This window comes from Schistocerca serialis, chromosome 12 (genome assembly GCF_023864345.2).
Source record: "Schistocerca serialis cubense isolate TAMUIC-IGC-003099 chromosome 12, iqSchSeri2.2, whole genome shotgun sequence".
Taxonomy (NCBI): Eukaryota; Metazoa; Arthropoda; class Insecta; order Orthoptera; family Acrididae; genus Schistocerca; species Schistocerca serialis.
The window spans coordinates 5,002,423-5,029,640 of NC_064649.1; the positions used below are offsets into that span (position 1 = coordinate 5,002,423).

At 43.1% G+C, this 27,218-nt stretch overlaps 1 protein-coding gene across 1 annotated transcript in view; it reads right to left on the reverse strand.

Moving 5' to 3' along the window:
- LOC126428340 (centaurin-gamma-1A) overlaps positions 1-27,218 on the reverse strand; it is a 334,010-nt gene that overhangs the window by 31,784 nt on the left and 275,008 nt on the right. Inside the window, exons 12-15 of the mRNA XM_050090273.1 lie at positions 24,168-24,310; positions 10,173-10,300; positions 8,210-8,318; positions 1,904-2,021 (exon numbers count right to left, since the gene is read on the reverse strand). Of these exons, the coding sequence (XP_049946230.1) occupies positions 1,904-2,021; positions 8,210-8,318; positions 10,173-10,300; positions 24,168-24,310 (498 nt within the window). The remainder of the gene's footprint in view (positions 1-1,903; positions 2,022-8,209; positions 8,319-10,172; positions 10,301-24,167; positions 24,311-27,218) is intronic.

A 27,218-nucleotide genomic window follows, 5' to 3' on the forward strand; every position in this document is an offset into this window, starting at 1 on the left:
GATAAATTGCTACTCACCTTAGAGATGAGAAGTTGTGTTGCAGACAGATGTGACGAAAAGACTGTTACGCACTTAGGTTTTGGCCAAAGCATTGTTCAAAAAAGAAAACAAAAATGCATTCACAGAAGCAAGCACATCTCATGCACACGTAACTGCTATCTCCGTTCAGCATGCAACTGCCACTTTTAATGAAAGCAGCAACTCAGAGTGGGGTGGAGAGGAGGAGGAGGAGGAATAGCAAGGTGGAGGAAGAGAAGAACTCTGTTTAGTGGAGCGTGCAGTGACTAGATGGTGGCAGGGAAGGCTGCTGGCTGCAGCATCAGGAGGATGTGGGGAAGGTGAGCGCACGGAGGGGGGGGGGGGGGGGGGGGGGGGGCGGCGCAAGACTGCAAAAAGAGAGAAGCAAGCAAGGGGAATGACGGGCAGTATACAATGAGGGTGAAGGGAGACGAATTCAGAGGATGTGTGGGACTGCGAACAGTAGGTTACCACGGGTGAAGGCCGCAATAATTTTCAGAGTAGGGAATGTGTCGTAAGGATGACTTCTGTCTGTGCAGTTCTGAAAAGCTGGTGGTGAAGGGGAGGATCCAAATGGCTCAGGTTGTGAAGCAGTCACGGACAACCCGGGCAATTTCGATGCTCCCCACCGTCACCAGCTTTTCTGAACTGTGCAGATAGGAGTCATCCTTACAACACATTCCCCACCCCCAAAATCATCCTGCCTCAAGCTACAGTAACCTAATGTTCCCACTTCCTCCACCCAACAGTTTCCATTGCCTCTGTCCCACACCTCCACCCAATTCACTTCCTCACCCTCACTGTATTCCATTCTCTGCCGAAGCACCCTCATCCTCCCCCCCCCCCTCCCCCTCACCCCTCACAGCCTCCCAACAATGCACCCGAAAGTCTCGTCCTGCCACAATCTAGTTCCTGCACAATCCCCTAAACAGTGCTCTTCCCTCTCCCCACCTGTACCCCCTTCCCTGCCCCTCTCCAGATTGCTGCTTCATTCAATGCAGCAGTTGCATTCTGGCTGGAGATAGCAGTCTTGTGTGTGAGGTGTGTGTGTGTGTGTGTGTGTGTGTGTGTGTGTGTGTGTGTGTGTGTGTGTGTTTTTAAAAAGGCTTTGGTCAAAAGCTGTGTAACAGTCTGTACATTGTGCCTGTCTGCAGTTCAATGTGTCATCTCTATGGTGAGCAGCAGTCTGTCATTTTCATAACATTATTGTTTTTCTACTTTGATAGAACTGACTTTTATCACTTTTATCACGTATTGTGAAACCTAAAACTGTTTCTCCACTTTTATATATTTGGATTCTTTTGTGTGAGGACAGGCATCAGAAAAATATTTAAGACCTTACTGAACCTTCGCATTATCTCATGAAAAACAGAGCAAGTAATAATAAAGATACAGAAGACACAGAATCCACTACTATGATACAAACAAGTGTGACAAGATTATGTTAACTTCCATTGTTGGCAGTTGGCAGATGGTACAGTCACCCCCCCCCCCCCTCCCCCCCCCCCCCCCCCCCCCCAACATCACCATCAAAAGTCTCTCCGTGACAATTCTTTAACACCAGACATGGCATCCTGTTTCACTGACAATCTGTGCGAATACTGAGTTCTCAAATGCACTGTGGGTCATTTTGACATTCTGATCTGTGAAATCCAGAACCAGTCAAACTTAATATTCCGAATGGCTCACAAGCAACACAGAGTGTTCTCAACGTAATTCCAAATCCCGAGTCGTGCATTCCACGTCTCGCAGAGAGTCCGTCGGTGTTCAGTGCTAGTACGAAAGTGCCCGGGCCACATTTTGGAACAGTCTGTCAAATTTACGGTACAGCACAGACACACAAGAAAGGTCCAAAAAAAAGTTAAGAAGTTTCAGGTGCACTCACGTCCACTCGTCAAGATGCAGCGACCGCACTCTCGAGATGTGGGAACCCAAGTTGCGATGCACGCCGGAGCACTCGATGCACATCAGAACCCCCAGGTTGACACTGGCCCAGTCTGGGTCTGAAATTCAACCAATTATATTTTAATAATTTGCAGAAGATATCAAGTGAGAAAAATATTTCCTATTTTGTAAAAAATCACACTACAAATAAAAATCACCGCCACTGTTGGTGACTTAAACTGACTGTGGCACAGGGGGAGGCAGTTTAAGCAGCTATAAGACTATTATACCAACTCCCTAGTTAACTGAATGTGCTGACGGAGCATTATAATAACATCAATAACAAACTGGAGTCATTAAAAGGGGTGATCAGCAAGAATGTTTCTTATTTTTTTATCTAATAAAATATTGCAATGTTGCTGTGGTACTGACTGACTGTATTCAGCCCTCAATCTCGCTCTATGGCTTTTACCCTGTCCCCCACACACTTCTTTCCGTTAGCAAACAGGGTTCCTCGACGAATCGGGATGCGTCTTACCAGTCGGTCCCTTCTTTCGATCAGGTTGTACCACACATTTGTTTTTCCCCCCAATTCTATTCAGTACCTCCTCAACTGCTATTTGATCTATCCATCTAACTTTCAGCAATCTCCTACAGCACCACATTTCAAATGCTTCAATTTTTTTCTCCTCTGAACTCTTTATTGGCCATGTTTCACTTCCATAAGACTCCATTCCAAATACGTGCCTTCAGAAAAGAGTTCTTTAACACCTAAATTTATACTCAGTGTCAGCACATTACTTTCATTTTCCTCACTAATATTGTAGTAATGTATGCGTGCATTGTAATAATTCTAATGTTGTAATAATGTACCAAATTTATCTCCAGCACCAACATTCTAACATTCTTCCACAGTTTTTAGCAATATCAGCATATTCTGCCAATATAGCTCAGGCTGCTATTTTGTGTTAAAAACATTGCATTCGAGTACAGGTTGGGCTGCAATTTTCTCCATGTGCAAGCCAACTACGCTCAAAAACTGGACTCATTTCATATGAGAACAATTTACAGACATCTTGCAACCTGTCCCATGACTGGTGCCGGTTGTTAATTTCTACATTTATTTAAAAAAAGAAGTGTACATAATAGCTCCTGTTGTTAATTGCTCCAATATGAACACACTGATGTAATTTCGTGCATGTACTCATTAGGTTTTGCTGTGATTCTGCTACAAACCATCATGTTTGTTGAGTGAGCAAGAAATCTGGGAAGTTCAAAAGGAAGAAATTGCTCAATAACTCACCTCATACTTTTTTCTTGGGAGGTTACTCATACTTTCTGCCATCGTTACTGTCAAATTTGTGATCTATCAAAGAACTAATGCAAATACAAAACATAAATCTTGAAGCGTGGCCATTTTTAGTACGTATCCCCCCGAATTATATCAATTACATATGTGCCACTAAAAAAGCATACTTGGTCAGTTTCCTGGGCGCAATAGTCTTGTAAGTGGCCAGTCTCCAAAGTGTTAAGTGCAATACAATGAAATGACTTGACGCTATGAAACATTATTGATTTGAAGAGCTAATTTTAAATATAAAATAATCTAATACATTAATTTTAAGAGTAACTTGAAGATACTCTTCAATGGAGTAGGAGTTGCCCAAGTAAGGACATCTGATTCTGTCCTAAATTCTGCCAAATGCATCACAAGACATTTAATATTCCTCGTAAGGCTGTTGAACACACATGTATCCTCATATTTGACTCTGTTCTCTGCCAATGCTAACTCCTCAAAGCACTTGTAGAGGGTGTTTTTGGTCCTACAGTTCACATCACATCAGAACGCAGCACATCAGAATACGGCCAAGTTTCCAGCTGTTGTGTGCATCCACCTCCAGTAACCGCCAACAACCACTAAGATTTATCCTCTCTCTGAGCACCTAGTTGCGATGACGATTGCTGCTTTCCTATAGCCATTGCTGTTCTTTGTGCAGATACAATGTCACAGAGCGAAATGCCAGTGACATTTTGTGGTAGTTGTGTATCTGTGAATGTGTGTGTGTGTGTGTGTGTGTGTGTGTGTGTGTGTGTGTGTGTGTGTGTGTGTGTGTGAGCACATGCACATGCACGCACACATGTGCGTGCCAGTGCGATCCATAAATAAATATGTGAGGTCATGGCAGTAAACAAGAAGTGCTTCAGGGGCTGGTATTGGGGGGATTATTTACCACATTTATTACCTTTTCAAATGTAAATCCTATAGCAGACTAGCAGACATTTTAAAATCACAGGAATGGACTGCAGAAGCATGTGATGTCAGTAAGAAAACTCCACAGAAAATTATAAATATAAGTATCAAAGTTGAAGGAAGTTAGCAAAAGTTTGCTTTGTCTTGCCTGGAAAGCACCCACTTTCCAAGGAAGCTGTAACACTGCAGAACAATTTTGACAAAGATGTTTTAAGTGTTTTAAAAGTAGACCACCACGAGTATCTTGTGCCTCACAAAATTGTCTTGAAATGTAGTGGCTCATCAATCAAATAATTGTAAAATACTTTGGCTTTAAATATGTTACAAGTACTGACCAAAGAAAATTTTTAATGCGACAAAGTGACACACTACACTACGAGGTGCATTCCCGAACGAGATGCGTGAAATGAGGGGTGAGGTATTTCTACAGTGTGTAACCTTGACGAAATGTGGGTCAACCAGAAGTATACCACCAAAATCTGCTGAAAAATTAGTACTGGCAGTTTTAAAGTTCACACAGGTTGTCATCTGCACGTCGGCTCTTTCTCCGGTTTCGGTCCTGGGAGCAAACTTGTATTAATGCGTGAGAAAAAGAGCAGTCGCTACCATTCAGAAATGAACGCAGCCACTTCCAAGAAGTTCACCGAATAATTCTGACCACACCTCGCTCTGAAGCCACTGACCGTAACAGCGAATGCTACTTACAATTCAGTTATCACCGAGAAGGTGCCCAGTGCGAACACCGAGAATCCTGACAGTACGATCTGGGTTAAAAGTAAAAAGAATCTGGACACTGAAAACCAGACCCGTGCTTATCTCCTGCAGTGCATTAATTTAAACAAATCCTGTAAGAGAAATGTCTTTGTGAAGCTGTGCCAGCTGTTCTGCCTGTCTTGTCAGATTTAGAGTGAAGCATTTAGGTCTACTGCTGTGCACCAAGTGACACAATATCGTCAAGATGTGAAGTACAATTTGTAAGAAACACAGTGATGAATATCAGTAATGACATTGTTATTTTCCTCATATATTTGAACTTCCAATAGGATGTTCTACAACCAAATCACCCTGACTGCTGCCCATAGTTACACGTTCTGTGGTTCACCAATGTGGACCTACTTGCCCCCCTCTCTGCCCTCACGTGTAAGCAAACCTCATCCCCTCCGTGCTTCCTTATCACTCTCTTGCTCTGTGTGGCTCCACCTTCCTATGTGATATATGCTATATTAAATATCAGTAATGAGAAATGACACGAACGTATACAGGGTGAACATTAATAAAACTGACGACCTGCAGGGATGGATTCCTGACTAGAAATGAAGAAAAAAGATCTTACGAACATGTGTCCAGAAATGCAGCATTGCCACAGTAGATGGCACTGACTAATGAAAGTTCCTCTGACTTTGTCTGCTGCAGGCTGTGAGACTGACACAGCATACTGTAAGCAGCAGAACGGTCTCGAGAACAAACCGAGACGGTGTTTGTGTACGGCCGAGCAGATGGAAACGGTTAAGAGGTAGCACGGCTATACCAAAACAAGTACCCTCCAGACGCCGACCACATCACACGACATTTCGAGCCCTTTCTGGAGGTTTGTGTGATCCTGGGTTCTTTTAGACAGATGAGCATGCAGGGAGGCAGTAGACTCTGCATACACCAGATTCGGAGGACCGGGTTCTACGGGACGATCCGTCTCCGTCGTGCGCACACCGTCCGTTTCCAGACAAGTATTAGTAAGACATTCTTTCTTCTGTTCCCAGTCATAAACTCATCTCTGCAGTGTGTCGGTTTTATTATCACGAAGCAGTTGTGGAACACTAAATTTTTTGAAGAAATCCTCGTACGATATTCCGAATATACGGGAACGATCGCGCAAAGCAAAAATTCCAGTAAATGTGGATTCTAAAATGCATGTCTTAAGAGCAATGAGCACCTCTTCGTCTCTGATACTGTGAAATAATCTCTTCTACTGAAAGCTCTTTGCTTTCCTTTCCATATTTTTGGTGGGCATAGTATAGGGGAAATAAATAAAAAAATAAATAAATGTCCACTAAACATGGGATCTAAAATGCATACCTTAAGAAGTATGAGCATTTGTTCAGCAGAAGATGTGTGACTCAAAGATTGACCACCTCTCAAAATATGGAAACTAAAGAGCTTGCAGTAGAAGAGATTTGTTTCACACTATCAAAGATTAAGTGTTCACAGCTCTGAAGGTACGCATTGTAGAGCCCGTGTCTAGTTGACAGTTTTCCTTCGAACGGTGGTTTGTGTCGTATCCCCGAATACTAACTATTCCTCGTGAAACACCCTACACAATTCTTAAAACAAATTTCTGTATTCTGACAACAGTATCTCTGTAACCAGAGTTCTCCTCTGTTTCCCCTCTCCCTCAAAGAAATTCCGTGACTCGTTGTTGTTGTTGTTGTTGTTGTGGTCTTCAGTCCTGAGACTGGTTTGATGCAGCTCTTCATGCTACTCTATCCTGTGCAAGCTTCTTCATCTCCCAGTACCTACTGCAACCTACATCCTTCTGAATCTGCTTAGTGTATTGATCTCTTGGTCTCCCTCTACGATTTTTACCCTCCACGCTGCCCTCCAATGCTAAATTTGTGATCCCTTGATGCCTCAAAACATGTCCTACCAACCGATCCCTTCTTCTACTAAAGTTGTGCCACAAACTTCTCTTCTCCCCAATCCTATTCAATACCTCCTCATTAGTTACGTGATCTACCCACCTTATCTTCAGCATTCTTCTGTAGCACCACATTTCGAAAGCTTCTATTTTCTTCTTGTCCAAACTGGTTATCGTCCATGTTTCACTTCCATACATGGCTACACTCCATACGAATACTTTCAGAAACGACTTCCTGACACTTAAATCTATACTCGATGTTAACAAATTTCTCTTCTTCAGAAACGATTTCCTTGCCATTGCCAGTCTACATTTTATATCATCTCTACTTCGACCATCATCAGTTATTTTACTCCCTAAATAGCAAAACTCCTTTACTACTTTAAGTGTCTCATTTCCTAATCTAATCCCCTCAGCATCACCCGATTTAATTTGACTACATTCCATTATCCTCGTTTTGCTTTTGTTGATGTTCATCTTATATCCTCCTTTCAAGACACTGTCCATTCCGTTCAACTGCTCTTCCAAGTCCTTTGCTGTCTCTGACAGAATTACAATGTCATCGGCGAACCTCAAAGTTTTTATTTCTTCTCCATGGATTTTAATACCTACTCCGAATTTTTCTTTTGTTTCCTTTACTGCTTGCTCAATATACAGATTGAATAACATCGGGGAGAGGCTACAACCCTGTCTCACTCCTTTCCCAACCACTGCTTCCCTTTCATGCCCCTCGACTCATAACTGCCATCTGGTTTCTGTACAAATTGTAAATAGCCTTTCGCTCCCTGTATTTTACCCCTGCCACCTTCAGAATTTGAAAGAGAGTATTCCAATTAACATTGTCAAAAGCTTTCTCTAAGTCTACAAATGCTAGAAACGTAGGTTTGCCTTTTCTTAATCTTTCTTCTAAGATAAGTCATAAGGTTAGTATTGCCTCACGTGTTCCAACATTTCTACGGAATCCAAACTGATCTTCCCCGAGGTCCGCTTCTACCAGTTTTTCCATTCGTCTGTAAAGAATTCGTGTTAGTATTTTGCAGCTGTGACTTATTAAACTGATTGTTCGGTAATTTTCACATCTGTCGTTAGTAAATGGAAATTTGCAGAATAAACTGATTAAGTAAATCACTTGTAACAGTAATCGTGCATACTGCAAACATGGCCGAGAAAAGGCAGTCTTCCTGTAAATTATTTAGTGAGAGATGGTAAAAGTGAACAATGGGGCATAAGAATAACTTACTAATAAACTGAGTTTGGCAACAGGCAAATACAAGCAGCAAACTAGAGACACCTGATACTGTGTGCCTGGGTCTGTCTGAACTGTAAGCGTGACAACAGAGCTCACGGGCAAGGTACTGCATACTAGATCAGTGTGTGTCACTCTCAGCAACTGAGGCACCCCCCTCGCTGCAGTTGCCACTCACTGGGGTAATCGCAGTCCACGCAGTGCGAGTTGCCGGGAACCCTCGTCCTGATCGCCTCCAGCGATGCTGCGTCAGCACCGTAGAATTTCGTCTTGAGGCTCTCGTTGGCCTGGAAATATTGAAATGACAGATACATTATTTTTGGTTATTCAAAGTAAAACGTGGTTTTATTTGTGACAAACATGAGGAACAGAGTCTAAAAGGCTGGCAATAGTTACAAAATTTGCCGCATCTGGCAACAAATGCAGACGATCACACTAGAAAAACTACAGCCCAATACTGTTTTAACTTTTTATTTTTCTTTTATTTATTTATACGCTATGCATATAATGATCAGTTTTTCAATTTGTGACAGCTTCAGTTTACATAATCCTGAGATACAAGGTTTGTACTAATTTTATTTCTCGTGCTAGTGAACAGTAAATACATAAATTGATATAAAGAGTCAAGAATAAAAAAATATCTGTTTTCTTTTACAAAACTAAGTTTGTGACTACATAAACTAACAATTTTACAAGGAGACACAACAATTTGAAATCATTTATTCAATAACAGTATTTCTCTGTTAATAGGTACTTCAGTTTATTTTGTAAGGTATTTAAATTGGCCATATTAAAGTGAGATTACAGTCTATTGTAAAAAATTATCCCTATTGTGTGTGGACTGTAATTTACTGCTTTTTTTATTACTTATAATTCTATAAAGTATTTCCTTTCCCATGTGTTGCTTTTATGTACATTACTGTTCTTTACAATGTGTTTTCAATTTAGCTTCAGAAACATGATTGCCTGCAGAATGTACACAAACTAGGGGGTAAGTATTTTACATTCTTTTATTTGCCTTAGCTACAAATCTTACTGTCTTTCCTTGTAGTCTAAAAAGCCTGCCGGTGCTCTACCACGTATCTCAATACCGTACTGAAGATGCGGATTTATCGATCGGAAATATATTTATCTCGAGCTATCGTGTTTTGTGAAGGCTTAGACCTATTTCAAAAAATTACATATTTGTACTGTCTTTCTTACAAATACGATTTCCATACTCTTTCTGTGGCAGATGTTTATCCACAATTATACCCAAAACTCTTCCTGCACTTAAGATGAAATTTTCACTTAAAAAAATTACTTACCAGCAGTTATTTCAACATTCAAAAATATACGGCATCTAGTTTCCACAGTGTATCAATACAATAAAATCTTCACGGGTTCCTTGATGCATGAGATTTCAATGAGAACGCATTCCATCTTGTGGTAAAACCCGTGAAGATTTTATTGCATAAAGAATACTATTCATTGAAATAGAAAAGTTGTGCAAGTAAAAAGTGTGATGCTGGGTGGTACGTAATATTTTTTTTTTACTAAGCTTCGCTGAAAATTAAGCAGAACATCTTTCCTTTGCTGTGTCTTAGTAGCAATGAAAAAATACGCAGTGAAAGTTTTATGTAAACTGGAGAGCAATCTTGACAACTGCATGACATATCAAAACAAACTGAATTTTAAATGTGTTTGTATACTGTATTACTTGACATTTTTGGCATATTCAGAACCAGTTGCTGTTGAATAGGACAGAATATAAGCAAACATTTTTCAAAGAGAAAGAATCTGTTCCCCAGTAGCTTTGAATTTAGACACAAAATTGAATTTCTTCTCTGCTCTGTCACTTGATCAATATTTGACAACTAATGACTCTACTTCTTCTGTCTTTCTAAGTGGAAGCTTTCATTGGTGGCAACGATGAATATTTAGAAATATTAAAATACTGTAATGAATAAACTGGTTATAAAAGAGTTGTTGTTATAATAATAATATTATCTGATTTTAGTGATATGATGGAAAACATTTGACTTAGCAGGAATGTAAGTAAAGTAGCCATGCAGTACTGTCATCCTAAAGTTACATACATGTGAGGCATATCTTTATAAAGCAGAGACTGGATTCTTGATAAATAACTGGATGCTACTTACTTGCAGTGAGTTGAGGATTTGCTGTTCAATGGCCATAACCCACTCATCCCTTTCCTCTGAGTTGCTGGCTTCAAAATGCCACTGTTTGTTGTCCAGGGAGACAATGAAGAATTCATAGCCGTCAGAGTCTGCAACAGAAATATGTCGTCTTGATGCTACTAATATAATTACGTACAACTGTGTAATGAAACCATTCTCTTCTCTCTTCAGTTATCAATTACTCTCTGTATTGACACAGAGTTTCATTCCTTCCACATTGAAGTAAAAAAAAAGGGATACAAACTTAAATTGTCTGAGACAGCAAGTAAAGTGGGACCAGAGTACCTCGAACTGTTATGATATATATTCCCTCTCCCTCTGTAAATGTCCACTTTTTACAATTTAATTGTCATGACTTTTGCACAGAGGCAAGAGAATTGCACACTGATTTCTGAAACTTTTCTACCTGCTCCATTCAAATTTCATAAAAGTACTGAACTTGGTTGGTTGGTTGATTGGGGTTTAAGGGACCAAACAGAACAAAGTCATCAGTCCCTTGTTTCAAATGTGATCCATTCAGACAGTTTGACATCTCAGAAAAGTCAGAACGATAAAAGGTAAAAGGCTAAAAAACGTAAAAGTGCAGTTGTGTTGTCAATGGTAAAAACCAAATGACGGAAGTCAGCAAGTGGGCAACCCCAAGGCTATGCTAGAGGCAGGAAATATCCCACCTCTGATGCAGCAGAGGCAAGACCACCTGCTATTTAAACCACTAGAATGTAGAAGTGTGTATTGTAAAAGGAGACTAACCAATTATAAAAAGTGATAAAAAACAGAGTAAAAGGGAAAGAGAGGATCTTGGCCACGGAGAGGAGTCAGGAATCTCCAAACACAGCTTACAGTGGGAGACACCCCAACCCTCACCGGCCTGCGCCAACACCAGAGTGAGATTAAAAATCTTAAATCTGAGAATAAAAACCACTTTCACGGAGGAAACTGAGAACCAGTTCAACCATCTGGGAATTGTCAGCCAACATTAAAGGTAAAGTGGGGGAAGTCTGTACTTAGTACGCAGAGTCAAAAGAAGGGGGCACTCCACCAAAATATGGGCTTCTGATTGGAAGGCTCTACAACCACAGACTGGGGGTGGCTCATTACGCAAAAGAAAACCGTGGGTCTTTCTGATACGGCTGATGTGGAGACGATACAGGGTGGTTGAGGCCTTTCCGGAGGGGCGGAAGGAAGAACGCCACGGGACAGGTGTCACCTTAATTGCACGAAGTTTATTGGACAGGGAGGTAGCCTCCCAAGAGTTTGCCCGTGATTGTGCAAAGTGGGATTTGATGTGAGGCCACAAATCCACTGCAGGAGGGGTTACAGAGAAGGGGAGGGGGGTGGGGATAAGTGACTGCTCCCCAAGCCAAACGATCAGCAAGCTCATTACCTGGGATACCCACATGGCCAGGGACCCAAAGGAAGTCAACGGAACAAGCAGCACGGTGAAGATCAGTGAGACGGTCACGGATGGCCGAGACCGAGGGATGGCGGGAAAAACACTGGTCAATAGCCAGAAGGCCACTCGTGGAGTCCGTACATAGCAAAATTCAGTTGAGTTGAGACTGTTTAATAAAGGTAAGGGCCTGGGAAATTGCCATCAATTCTGCAGTAAACACTCCACACTTAGGTGGCAGGAGATGATATTCTGTGCCAACAGAGGACGTGATGGCATATCCCACATGATCAGCATATTTATAGCCATCAGTGTAAAAAACAACAGCATCTCGAAACTCCCATAAAATTTGTCGGAAAAAAACAACGGAATGCGAAAAAAACAATGGGACACCATTGGGGGAATGAAATCTTTTGGACCTCGGTGGAGATCCGTCTGAATTTGGGGCCGAGGAACTAACCGGGTGGGGGGGGTTGGGGAAGGAACGTTGGAGACAGGACAGAGAAGGAAGCTGAAAATTATGATGAAGAGACGCAAGGCGGACCCCAACTGGTAAACCCGCCCGAGGGTGGAAATCAGGTGGGTGACGTCCATGGTCTGGGAACAGGATAGAATAGGAAGGATGAGTGAGAGAGGAACGGACAGCGATTGCATAAGAAACCGGAAGCTGGGATCACCGAACAGAAAGAGGGGGGAGGGGGGGGGGGATCCCAGCTTCAACCGGGAGACTATCAACAGGGCTAGTAGAGAAGGCACCGGTGGCCAAACAGATACAACTTGACAACCACAGTCCAAGCGAGACAGCACAAAGCCCAATAAAGGCGGAGAAGGATGGAGTGGTCTGCACCCCAGGAGGTGGGGGCAAGGAATCGAAGGACAGAGTTTATGGAAAAATCCTGCCTTCAGAAGTCCAATGTGAGGCAGCCAAGTGAGCTTGTTGTCGAAAAGAAGACCCAGGAAACGAAACTGTGGGACCACAGATAATCGCCGCGCATCGAGATAGAGCTCCGGGTCGGGGTGGTTCGTAGTAAGGCGGCAGAAGTGGACCACCCGCGATTTTAAAGGAGAGAATTAAAACCCGTGTGAGAGGGTCCGTGCAGAGGCACGCCATATAGCTCCCTGTAGCTGCTGCTCTGCAGAGGCCATCGAAGAGGAACTAACCCAAATGCAGATATAATCCACATACAGAGCAGGGGTAACCAAAGGACTGACAGAGGCCACAAGTCCATCTATAACAATGAAGAAAAGAAGTACACTCATACGGAACCCTGTGGAATGCCATTCTACCGGGTCCGTGGAGTACTAAAAACAGTACCAACCCAAACCCCGAATGACCAGTGGAACAGGAACTGGCGGATAAAAATCGGGAGTGGACTCCGAAGTCTCCACTCGTGAAGCGTAAGTAAGATGTGATGGTGCCAAGCCGTGTCATAGACCTCGCAAAGGTCAAAAAATACTGCAACCAAATGGCAGTGCCGGGAAAAGGCCTGCCGAACTGCAGATTCCGAGCGAAGTAAACGATCGATCGGAGACCGTCACTCTCGGAAGCCACACTGGTAAGGGGACAATATATCCCGAGATTCGAGGACCCGATTGAGCCGACAGGCTACCGTCAGTTCGAGTAACTTGCAAACAACATTTGTCAGACTAATTGGCCGATAGCTTTCGACAAACAGGGGGTTCTTACCAGGGTCGAGGACAGGAACCACGATGCTATCCCTCCACTGACAAGGGAAGTCACCCCGGAACCAAATACGGTTAAACACCCGGAGAAGATGTTGCCATTGTGGAGCACTGAGATGTCGAAGCAGTCGGTTACGAACAGAGCCCGGGCCAGGGGCCGTATCACGAGAAGAGGAAAGTGCGGAAAGAAGTTCCCATTCGGTAAAAGGTTTGTTGTAAGATTCTGACTGACAAGGGGTAAAACATAAGGTGGAAGCTTCGGCCCATTATTTCTGGTGAAGGAAAGTAGCAGGATAGGAGGCTGATGCTGCTGCAAAATGGGTCGCAAGATGTTCCGCGAGAATCGACAGGTCCGTGCAGAGGCCATCCGGGAGGTGAAGGCCCGGGAGGGTAGACTGCCGACGGTAACCTCGGAGACAGCCAAGTGTAGCCCATACCTGTGACATACGGAAGAAACAAAGCTTTCCCAGCACACCCGTTTGCCCTGTTTGATTAAGGAACGGGCTTTAGCACAAAGGTGTTTAAACGTAATAAGGTTTGCAATGACGGGTGCCTTTTAAAGTGTCGCAAAGCTCGACGGCGATCACAGGTGGCAATGGCAATGGCCGTATTCCACCACCCGACTTGCCGGCAGCGAAACGGTCCAGATGAGCACGGTACAGCAAGGCTAGCAGCGCGAACAATCGTGTCACACGTGTCACGTAGGACATCGTCAATACAACCCGAGAGAGAAAAAACGACCTGTGCAGTATATAGAGGCCAATTGGCGCGGCGTAGAGACTGACGAGGTAACCTGTCCGTAGGGGAGCGGGAAGGGAGTGAGAGAATCGATGGGAAATGGTCACTGTCACAAAGATCGTCATGTGGCAACCAGAGTAATGAAGGGAGGAGGGAGGGAGAAGAAAGAGAAAGATCGATGGCAGAAAAGGTACCGTGACCGGCACTGAAATGAGTAGGGGAGCCATCATTAAGAAGGCACAATTTGTGGTCTGCAAGAAACTGGTCTACGAGAAGACCCTGACGAGATGGAAATGCACTGCCCCACAAGCTACGATGAGCATTAAAGTCCCCGAGAAAGAGGAAGGGAGGAGGAAATTGCTGAAGAAGGGCAGTTAAGGCAGCAGGTGTAAGAGTCCTGTCAGGAGGGAGATAAAGATTGCAAACTGTGACCTCAGAGTCCACGTGGACCCTAACAGCAACCACTTCCAATGTAATTTGAAGAGGAATCCACGTGCTAGCAACGTCCGTACGGACCGACGTACAAACGCCACCAGAGGCCTGCAGGGGGCCGACCCCATTTTGACAGAAAACACGGAACCCACAGAGGGTCGGTGAGTGATCGTCAGTAAAATGAGATTCCTGTAGAACCACGCAAGATGCAGAGTAACACGAAATAAGGGATTTCAACTCCAGAAGGTGACGGTAATATCCATTACAATTCCATCGGATAACCACAGAACGACGGTTCAAATGGGGGTCGAACAGGCTAAAGCCAGTCGTGCAGCCAGGTAACCACCCGTCACCGATAAAGGAGGGGGCGAAATCTGTGAACGACAGCTCAGAATCGGGGTGCGAAGATGGGGATGGGACCTCTGGTGACACCAGAGGCCTCTTGTCCTGGGACTTACGTTTCTTCTTCTTTTCCGTTTGAGATCGAGGAGGGCTGTGCGGCATAAAGGGGCCAGCTGCAGCAAGATCTGGAACAGAAAAAGGTCGGGGCGACCTGGGGGCCCACAGACTGTGGTTCTCGTGGTCGTTGTGTGTCAGCAGGCCTCTGGTCTTCCGCACTTTTACCCACAGCAAACAAAGTACTTTTATGGTAAAAATAATTTCCAATGGGAATGTTTTGAGCCTGTTAGAACGAGAAAAACACCAGAGCACAACATTCTGAAAGGAGGAATGCCTGGACTAACAGCCAAAGGTCAAAGTTTCGGACAAAGTCCTACAAAATCTCAAATATGGGAGAATTTATTAGATGATGACATGATAGATGAAATAGTTTTACATACAAATGTGAAACTGAATACAATAAGGGCAAAGTTGCAGGAAACAACTAATCCATCCAATTACAGAGCCTTCTAATGATGACATCAATATTCAAATCGCCTTATGAAGATATGTTGTCTCTTTTCAAAAAGGATCTGACTGGTCGTCCTATATTTGTGGTGACAATGTCGGCAAAGCACTTTGAAATACTTCTAAGCAGCCCGAGACTTGACAACGCGACTACCAGAGACGAAAGAAAGAAGTCAGATTGCGCAGCTGCAATATCGAACATTTTTGAGAAATTCATTGTTAATTCTCAGCAATTATACTGTGTAAAAGGCAATGTTACAGTGGAAGAAATGTTAGTACCATTCAGGAGAAAATGTCCTTTCCACATTTATATGCCTAGCAAACCATCCAAATACGGCATAAAAATTATGTGCCTGGCAGGCTCTGGAAGCGCTTACCTCTTCAATGCCTACATATATTCATGGAAAGATAGTGATGGATGTGGCCTGACAGAAGAAGAGAAAAAGCTTGCCAAACCAACTCAGGCTGTTTTATGTCTCTGCAAACCAATAGAAGGAAGTAACAGAAACATTACCACTGACAACTGGTTTACATCTATAGAACTCATTCGTGAGCTGAGAAAGAGAGGGCTAACATACATAGGAACGGTCAGAAAGAACAAATGCAAAACTCCCCAAGAGTTTTTGGCTGATAAAAGTGGGCCAGTTGGGTCAGCATTATATGGATTCTCTGAGAATACAACACTGGTTTCATTTTTTCCTAAGAGAAACAAGGCAGTAATTCTTTTATCTTCAATGCATTATTCCATTGAAAATGATACCATAAAAAATAAGCCAGAAAAATATTTGTTACTACAATGCAATGAAATTTGGAATAGATTTGCTCGACATGAAATGTTCCAATTATTCGTCAAACAGACGTACAAGGCACTGGCCAATGGCAGTCTTTTACACACTTGTAAACATCAGTTGAATGAACAGTTTTGTTTTGTATTTGTGCTACAGAGGAAACTCCACACTAAATTGTCTCAAATTCACCAAAAGTCTGGCCATAGAGCTGATGGAGCCACATATCAGAAGATGCCTGAAAATTCAAAATTTACCTAGAAATATCAAGGAAATGAACCACAACGTTTTGGAAGACACTCAGCAATCAAGCAAAGGCATACCAAGTGACAGAATGGACAAAAGGAAGATTTGTATGAAGCGCCCTGCATCTAAGAAGCGGAAATGGTGTAAGAGTGCATCAAATGCGGTCACCCAGTTTGCCTGGAATGCAGCAGAAAGATGTGTGTCGACTGTGCAAAAGAGATGTGATTTAATATTTCAGTTCAGTTGATTATTATCTTTTTTATGTTTTGTGCAATATTTTATTTATATTTAAGAATATATTGTCTGGTATAACAATGGTGAAAATCATATGAAATCTGACACTGAATGACTCCTTGTACTTGTGATCTTTCATGTTTATTTTATATAATTTAAACAACAAAGTGTTTATATGGGCTGAAAAGTACTAAATTTACTATCATATGAATTAACTGACAATTTATTTGATTTCTGTCAACTCTTGTGGAGTTATGTGATATAAAATATTAAGTGGTCTGAGAGACCACATATTTCTAGTTACGTACATTTCAGAGATGTTTTGGGTTAAGGGTTATTATTTATTATTCCCCTCATAGATTTAAACATATAATACAATGTACTGTAGGCAAATGAGCCGGACTGTTATCTGCAGCAATGCAATTCAGCAACGTGGACTCTGACCGCTCTCTGCTGCCATGCAGGTGCAGTTCTCATACCACCACGCTTCCTTTCCACCTTTCTACTCCACCTCTACCTGTGGATGTGCCATCCCAGGCGACACAGACTTTATAAATGTCAGAGCTACTACAGAGAGGAAGCCACAATGCTTCTTGTCCCCTGCAGCAGTCACTCAAAACAAGTATCGCAACTGAAACGCTTGATAAGTAAGAAATTCTGTACTGTGAATTTTTGAGGCGAAAAGATCTCAATGCTGTTGACTTTTGTCATGAAATTTGTGCTTTGTGCTGATCAAATGTGAAGAGAGAAGATAGTGTGCACTAGTGGTATTGTCCATTTCAGATGGGACGGACAAATATTCACGATGAAGATGGAAGTGGCCGTCTGGCTGTAGTCGGCAATGAACTTTTGCATTAACAACATGGAGGAAGATGCCTTACAAGTAAAAAACTGTGAGTGGTAATGGGAGACATGTTCGCTATGTTGATTGGAGATAAAACAAATGTCTGTGGTCTGAGGTCATAATGCCTTACCTGACAAACCAATGCACAGTCAAAACTCTGCCAGCCAGAAGATTACTGGTACCGTCTTTCTTTTGTGACACTGAAGGAATTGTATTTTTGGGCCACAGAAGGACAATCAGTTCTGAAGCTTAACGTGAGACATTAAGAAAATTGAGAAGAGCCACTCGAAGCAAGTGACGCGGTTTCACGTCTACCATTCTCCTATTTCTGAACACAATTTTCTGCCACATGCTACCCAGTATACAAGAGCATTGTCTCATAAGTTGAAATGAAACATTTTTGCATATGCACTCTACAGCCCACACTCATCTCTGAGTGGTTTTTCCATCTTTGTACACACAAAGAAGTGCCTCGGGTTCCAAAGCTTCGACACCAAAGGAGAACTCTAACATAATGCCAAAAGCTAACTGTAATCTCAGGTGACCAAATTTTACACAGAGAGAATTTGTTAACTCATTAATGTACATGATAAATGCTTAAATCTGAATGGTGTTTATGCAGAGAAGTGATACAAATGCATGGTGTTAAGAATCTCTTGTAAGTTTGTTTTAAATAGTCCATTATTTTATTAAAATGTTAATTTCTAGACAGCTATTATATAGTCATACACCATCAGTTATTTTTGCTGTGTGCTTTACATGGCATTTGTTATGCCATATCCTCCGTCAACTAAGCCAATGCTGTTTCATGTGCACAGACAAGGAGAGCAAGAAGTGACTTCTGAGTTCCCACAGTGGGCAGCACCATTAGAAAGGCGTACTTCAATGCTAGTGACTGTTGGCACTGTGTGTCAGGTACTGAGCTGATCAGACAGTCTACATCTACATCTACATCTGTACACCACAAGCCACCTTATGGTGTGTGGCAGAGGACACTTCTCGTGTAACTACCATTTCCTCACTTCCCTGTTGCACTTGTTGGCAGTGTGGAGGAAGAACAACATCTAGTTAACTTCCATACGAGCTCCAATTTCTCTTATTTTCTCATCACGGGCATTTTGCAAGAAGTAGACAGGAGGAAGTAACCTGTTGCTTGACTCTTTCGGAAGTGTACACTCTTGGAGTTAAACCTCTCCACGATATTGTCTCGTAACGTCTGCCACTGAACATTTGTGAGCCTCTGCATCACGACTAAATGATCTTTTGACAAAACGCAGTATTCTTCACTGGATATTCCAATTTTTTAGTGCTCCTTACCTCAGTCAGTAAAAATGGAACCCTTATAGGATCGCATTATTTTCCGCCTGTCTATCGGTCTGTCTGACTGTTAATAACCATTTTTCTCAGGATTGCGTAGATGTATTGATGTAACTGACTCGGATAGTGATTATTTAATTGGATACATAAAAAAATCTACTCACCAAGCGGTGGCAGAACACACACATATGAGACGGTTGTAATTAGAAAGCTTTTGGAGCCAGTGGCTCCTCCTTCAGGTAGAAGGGTTGAAGGGATGAAGGAAAAGGACTGGAGAGGTCTAGGAAAAGGGTAGATTTCTGGAAAGTCACCCAGAACTGCAGGTCAGGGGAGACTTACCGTAAGGGACAAGAAGGAAAGACCACCCCTCCTCCTTCCCCATCAACCCTTCTGCCTGAAGAAGAGCCACTGGCTCCAAAAGCTTGCCAGTTACAGTTGTCTTTTATGTGTGTGTTCTGGCACTGCCTGGTGAGTAGATTTTTTATCCATCCAATTAAATAATTTTGTCAATAATTGTTTTTGTTAACTCGGACAGTGAGATGGAGTTATTATAGCTGTCCAAAATTGATCCATACATACTTCCTACATTGCCAATGGCACTGCGAGTGGCCACTACGAGACAAACACCGGAAAGAAGCTGCGCCCTCGAGTCGATCGCCTCATCACGTGGCGGGATCTCACGGTCGACTTGCCCGATTTAAGCACTGGGAAGAGCAGTTCTTGTCGGTTGTCTGTATGATCCTCATATTAAGCTGACTGCCTCGTGACAACAACTAGTGCTTCTGACCTGGCGTAGTCTTGCTCTGTGTGATTCTGTACTTCATGTTCACCATTTCTCTATCTAGTGAACACAGAACAGAGCGTGTTAGCAAGTGTAAACCTCAACATGTATCAAGTTGAAATTGAAACTACATACCAAGCTCTATAGTCCCTTGGTGATGTAAAATATCGAAGCTTATAAGCCAATGCAAACAAAAGATAAGAGCATTTATGTCGCATATTGGAAACTCACTCATCAAAGCCTGTAGGGTACTTTCCATTGACTTAGAATCACTAAATGTGGCGTGAAGCAAGGTTCCACAGTATAATTGAAGCAAAAACTGTGTAAATTGTTAGAAAAAAAAAAGTCATTTGTTATCCTACTGTCTGTCTCTCAAAAAATACGGCCATTTATGTCACACATTTTAATACTTGAAAACTCACACATCAAAACCTATAGGGTACTTCCCTTTGACCTGAAATCATGAAATTTGGCAAGAAACAAGGTTTCGCAGCACGAGTAAAAGAAAAAGTTTGAAAATCATTACTCTGTAACTATCACACATGAAATTTTGTTTTGTCATTTGTAAACTGACTGTCTTTCTGTCCACTTGTTAAGAGCCCCTTTCCTCAGGAGAAGGTAGACATAAGAAACTGAAATTTATGTCATCTAAGGCCTACACGGTCCCTTGGTGGTGTACAAAATTTAAGCTTCTAAGTCAATGAAATCAAAAGATACAGCTATTTATGTCAAATGTTTTGACACTTGCAAACTCACTCTTCAAAATGTATAGGGTACTTCTCATTGACCTATAATCATCAAATTTTGCAAGAAGCAATGATCACAGTAAATCATTTATACACAAAGATATAAATGATAATCATTTACAACATACCACAATGGTGTCGGTGATGTCAGGATGAACAAATTGGTTCATGACACTTGTGGTCTACCAAACCGGCAACAGCCACAAGCTGCCCTACAAAAGCCCTGTACAGAAAGTCCACGTGTGCCACGTAAGTTCATTTCTTTTTCTTGCTAAAACCATCCTCGAATATTAAAAATCTTTTGTTCTTGCACTTACAAAATGTAAAACTGACATTTGATTGAATTTTATCTCAAAATATTGGGAACTGTAACAGCGTTAAATTAACAATTATACTGTTTCACTTGTGTGACCTTCTTACTATTAAACTAATGTGTTTGTAAGGTGTAAATTTAGACTGAATAGTAAATGTAATTAGTTTTTTTGCATCATGTTAACAAAAGTTTTTTCTGCCATTACCCTCACATAAAAATTTAAAGTGATAATGATAATGAAGTAGCGACTAAGTTTGTGGCTTACAGGAGAGTGAGAAGGAATATTGAAAATGTCACACATAGTGCATGTGATGTGTAGCTTAGATGGCTTTGAGGCTGTCTCTCAGCTTGACGGACCACTAGTGTTCTGTATCAGGCACTTCCCCTACACCACTGTGGTATGTTTTCAACAGTTATCATTTACAAATTATATATTGTAAACACCAAATAAAAACATAACAACTATTACAGTCAAACAATGGAAGTTACAGGTTGGAATATCGACAATATAAGCACACACTATTCACCTACACAAGCAAGCATAGTTCACGTACATATGACATTCATCTCCAGCAACTTGGACTGGAAGGCAGAGGGGTTGGAAATGATTGGGTGGGAGGTATGGGGTCAGTAGGTTACCATAGGTTGAGGACAGGATAATTCTGGGAGCAGACAATGTTCTGTAGGATTAACTCCCACCTGCGGAGCTCAGAAGAGCTAGTGATGGAATGAAGGATCCAGATGGCTCGGGTAGTGACACAGCCTCTGAAATCTAGCATTTTATGTTCAGCTATGTGTTTTGCCATAGGGTGATCTACTCCGGTCTCGGTCAAAGTTTGGCAGTGGCCTTTCATCCTGGTGGACAGCTGTTTGGTAGTCATGCCAATATAAAAAGCTGTGCAATGATGTAGTTGAGTAGGTATACGACTCGGTCGTTTTCACAGGTGCGTGGCCACCCTCCGATGGGGTGGGGTAAGTCTGTGATAGGACTGGAATAGGAAGTATCGAGAGGGTGGATCGGGCAAGTATTGCACACAGGTCTTCCACAGAAATACGACCCCCGTGGCAAAGGGTCGGGACTGGGAGTTGTATAGGGACGGACGAGGATGTCGTGGAGGTCGGGTGGCCGACAGAACTCCATTTTAGGAGGGGTGGGAAGGATGTCGGGTCAGGTGAGCTAATTTCAGGGCACGACGATAGCCAAAGCCTCGACAAAGGATGTGGTTCAGTTGTTCCACTCTGAGGTGGTACTGGGTAACAAAGGAGGCACTCCACTCTAGATGATTCTTGGTGGTGGTATGAGGATTGGGAGTGTATGGTGATGGGGCATTCTTGTGGACTACATCTGAGAGATAGTGCCTGTCTGTGGATCCCTTCAGCATATTAGACAGGGGAGCTCCTTCAGCACAGTGGATGAGGGAGCTCCGGTCACTGCAGCTATGTCCTCATCGGGTGGCCAGGCTGTATGGGAGGGATCTTTTGGTGTGGAATGCAGGTACTGTTGGTTGTTTGTGGGTTTTATGTGGACAGAGGTGTGGATGGAGCCATCAGAGAGGAGGAGATCAATGTCCAGGAAGGTAGCACACTGGTTTCAGGAGAACCAGGTGAGGTGGATGGGTGAGAAGGTGTCCAGGTTGTGAACGAGTGAGTGTACAGTGTCTCGGGCCTGAATCAGATCGTGAAGATATTGTCAATGAGCCTGAACCAGACTGAAGGCTAGGTAGGTCTCCGTTAGGAGGCCAGTAGACAGGATGACAGGAGGATGTTGTGGAGGTACCCGTGGCCGTGTCACAGATTTGTTTGTATGCGTTCCCATCAAACGAGAAGTAATTGTGTGTTAGGATACAGTTAGTAAGGTGTATGAGGGATGAGGTAGTGGGTTTGGAGTCTGAAGGACATTGGGAAAGGTAGTGCTCAATTGTGACAAGACCACGGGCACAGGGGATATTGTTCTATAGGGAAGGGTGTCTACAGTGACGAGTGGAGATCCAGGAGGTAAAGGGCTGGAGATGGTGAAGAACAGAAGTGATTGGTACCTTTGAGGTGAGAAGCAAGATTACGGGCAACTCGTTGGAGGTATTGGTCAATGAGGGCCAACATTCTTTCAGTAGGGGCACAATAACCAGCAACTATAGGGTGCCCAGGATGGTTGGATTTTGGGGAGCACGTAGAAGGTGGGTGTGCATAGTGCCACAGGGGTGAGGAGGAAAATGGATTCAAGATTCTGGGAAAGTCCTAAGGCATTAAGCAGGGATTAGAGGTTGTGTTGGACTTCTGGGATGGGCCCACTCCAGCAGAGTTTAGTGGCCAAGAGCAAAGTAGACCACACTGTAGCACAATATACGGCTAAATGGAACATGCTCGATTTCAATGGCTGCTTCACTACCCGAGCCACCGACAGATTTTCTGAACTGCACAGATGGGAGTTATCCTTACAACCCATTCTCTGTTCTGGAAATTATCCCAGCCTCGTGCACAGATGGGAGTTACCCTTACAACCCATTCTCTGCTCTGGAAATTATCCCAGCCTCAACCTACGGTAACCTACTCTCCCCACACACTCCACCCAACAGTCCCCCCCCCCCCCCTCCCCCCGTCCTATCACCTCCTCCATATTCTCGTCTTCCACCATCCTCTCTCCGACGCACTCGTGCGTCTTTCACCTTCCCCACTGCTTTACCTTCTCTCTCCATATCCCCCCCCTCCCCATACACTTCCCTGCCCAGCAACCTCCCGAAGCTGCATTTGTTGCCAGTCTAGTCCCTGCACACTCCGTCAGACAGCACTCTTCTATCCTCCCCACCTGTACCCTGCTATCCCTTCACCTTACCTGCCCCTCCAGACAGACAGGTGCATTCCGGTTTGAGCTGCTGGAGGTAGGTGGTCGTGTGTGCTTGCCTGTGTGAATGGATGTGTATTTGTTTCCTTTTCTGATGAAGGCTTTGGCCAAAAGCCGATGTGTAAGTGTCTTTTCTGTGTGCCCGTCTGCAACTCAGTGTTTCACCTTTACAGTGAGTAACATCTATTACAATAGGTCATAAGCAATTGTATTGAATGTACAGATAGTCATTATTTCTCGTGAAACTCATTGAAACTCTCTGGATAGAGTGGAAAACCATTGCTCCATGCATTCATTCTGCATTAATTAGGTTCTGATTGAATTCCCAGTTTTACAGTACTACACTCAAACTTTTACGATGAACTTGTGGTGATATTAGTATTTTTTTTTCAATTTTTCTAGCATTTGGGATAAACCTGTTTGCACTGAGCCAGCCGATATACCCTTTGATAATTGTTTGTTATATTACAATCCTCCAAAGTTTGTCTGATAATAACAAGGGCTGCATCACTGTCATATGTCACACATTCTTCTGTGGTGGAAGATTACGTGTGTGTGTGTGTGTGTGTGTGTGTGTGTGTGTGTGTGTGTGTGTGTGTGTGTGTGTGTGAGAGAGAGAGAGAGAGAGAGAGAGACAGAGAGAGAGAGAGACAGAGAGAGGAGTACTGCTGCATTGCACGCTATACACAGAAACTCGCTCACCGTCACATTCCGTGTTCTTCATCCCACTGCTTTTCATTCTTCGGTGCCTCTTCTTTACATTTGGTGTTTCTATTTTCATGTCGGTGCCATTTAGGAGTGACTGGGAAATGGCATTATTCGACAGAATCACAGCATCTTCATTGCTGAAAAATGATGAAATACTTTATACACAAATGATTTATTGCAGATTACAATTAAACATATTACAAAATCTACTATCTCTGTTTTGCTAGGTCCTCCGCCATCTAAAAAACATAGTTTTCCTTTCCTGTGGTCACCAGACACATTTTGAGGTCTCTGTTGGCCACCGCTTGCCCTTTCCTTTTACTTCATGTCTTTATCTCAAAAGGAAAATGCAACTGGGGAAAAACCTGTTAGATCATTATCTACCCACTCATCCTCACAACAGACGAGTCCCCTCACATTTTTCTGTCAGAGTGAGTTGTCCCCTCTTATCCCTGAAGAAGGAACTAATATTCCAAATGTTAGGAACAGTTTTCTTCCCCCTTCTTTTAAGTGTTTCCATTGCCAATATTTGAAATTTCACATCTTGAATGTACTTTTATTCTTCAGTGGGCACTATTACCACAGGTTTGATTCATCGTGATAAGCTCACAAGAATAAAAGTTACACTGATTAAAATTCCATTCACATAAAATCTAAGCATTCATTTGCTTTCAAGTGATATGCTTATAGTTGATGCACATGTGCAGATTACAGGTGCTGGGCTCTTTCTAATACACGAAGAGAATTAGATGCACTGAAATGAAATAAATGGTTTGACAGGGATGAAATTTCTCAAGTTGCAGCGACACGAAACGATATCCGTGCATACCGTTTGGAAATTCTGTGAGACTGTGAAACAGAACCGTTTTCCGTGCTTATCTCGAGCAGTTGCTCGAACCATTACTCTATCTGAGCGGATTTTTATATACACTGGAGTCACTTTCATGTGACCACCGCATATGTTCAACATCGACATGCAATAAACACTCGTAGGTGGCACGTGGCAGCACAAGACGTGCAGGGTGTATAAAACATGTCAGAGAGCACGGAAAACAGTGCATTTGTCGTCGTAACGCAGGATCGGAGCGATTCGTCAGACATTCTAATAGGGCAATATCATTGATTTTTGGGCCAAGGGTGGAAGCATTTCCGAAATAGCTAAGTCGGTACACCATTCACGTGCTGCCTCGGTTAAAGTACACAGTGCACGGCAAAAAGGGGCCGTCCAAAACTTTCGAGATGACTGTGGTGGACGGTGGGCCTTAGGTGTCAAGGATGTGGAATTGTGTATGGGAGAACAGATGTGCATCTGTTGACTCAACTGACCGCTCAGATGAACCGAGGGATTACCTACAGCATCTCCTCGACGACAGTTTACCGAATGTTGCCGTGTCAGGGCCTCTGCAGCAAGCACCCGGTTCCTGCACTCGTGCTGACTGCTGTTCGTCATTGACTAAAAGTGGAATTTGCATACTGATACCACAATTGGTTGTCCAATGCGTGGCAACAGGTGGCCTCTTTGAGGTGAATCATATTTTGTGATACATCGAGCAGACGGCCATCGGCACGAAATGTCAAAGTGAACACCCTGAATGTGTAATGATCTGGGGAATGTTTTGTGGCATTCCCCGGGTGATCTCGTCATTCTGGCAACTGCCGGCAGCAGCACAGTGCGACGTGTGCGGTTTGAAGTGCACGAGAGTGAGTTTACTGTACTCCCTTGGCCGTCAAACTTCCTGGGTTTAAACGTAACGAAACATCTGTCGGACCAACTCGATCGGGCTGTGCCACGGATCCTGAACAGAGAAACGTAGCACAACTGGCCACGTTATTGGAGTTGGTGCGGCTCCACATCTGGAACCTCACTGACTCTCCACCTGCACATCTCGCAGTGGTCTGTGCTGCAAAAGGTGGTTATTTGGACTTTCGACAGGTGTTGACATTAATACGACTGGACGTAGAAAAAAACTGGTATGTATGAAAGTATACATCGGTAGCAGCCACCACTCACTTCTGTGTGAAGTAATGTCCTAATTTAGTACAAATGTATTTGAAATGTAAACTTTTGGATCAAGTCTCCATTTAATTGGGCTCAAATTTCACCTACTGGACACACAAACCTGTTACACGAGGTGTTCCACATGTCATCCTCGCATTTGAAGGCAATAATGGACCTGTCTCTGCAATAAATTACAAATTCTTTCACACACCCCGATTACCTCACAACGGTCGACACAACTGTACAATTCGCTGTTCCGATTCCGTGACTGTACGGACTGCAGTATCGTATACGTCGCTTTCGAGATAATTCTCGACAAAAAAATCCACAGGTTCAGGTTAGGTGATGTCGGAAGCTGACGTACGGCCCGTACTCTAACTATAAGTCTCGGCTCGTATTGGTATGTTAAATGTCACCTTGTACTGGCAACGAGTGGTGTGCTGACAATGTGCCCCTCCCCGTATCCACATCCAGTGATGTCTGTCAGCTCAATATGACACGGCAGTCTGTTGGTACTGTTGGGTCCTAAAGGAGTTCAGTTTAAATTGGCAGCAAAATGTACTGTATCACATCGTCATTGTACCGTATTCTCCAACTGTGGCCAACGGGTGAAATCTAAGCCCATTTAGATGCGGACCCGGAAAGGTTTACATTTCAAATACATTTCTAGTAACTAGGACAACATTTCACACTGTAGTCTGTGGTGGTTTATAACTACAAGTTCACGAGTATCTCACAAATGGCTCATTTGCAAACCAATATTTACTGGAATCTTTTTCTTTCTATTTTCATGTGCTTTCTCACACATCAGTTCTTTTTTATTAGTTACAACTCTGTGTACGTACAACCCTAGGGAGTGCCTTAGGTAGCAGTGTTTGGAAATTCCCGGTAGAAACAGGAGTGATGACATAAGTCCGAGTCAGTCCGGAGATGTGCTCGTGTCGTCTGATGCATAATACGGCTTCTCTCAGGGGTAAGAAAGAAATATGGGTTCGTGCCCCAGTCTATTACACATTTTCAACTGTCACGACATTTTCTGGTAATAG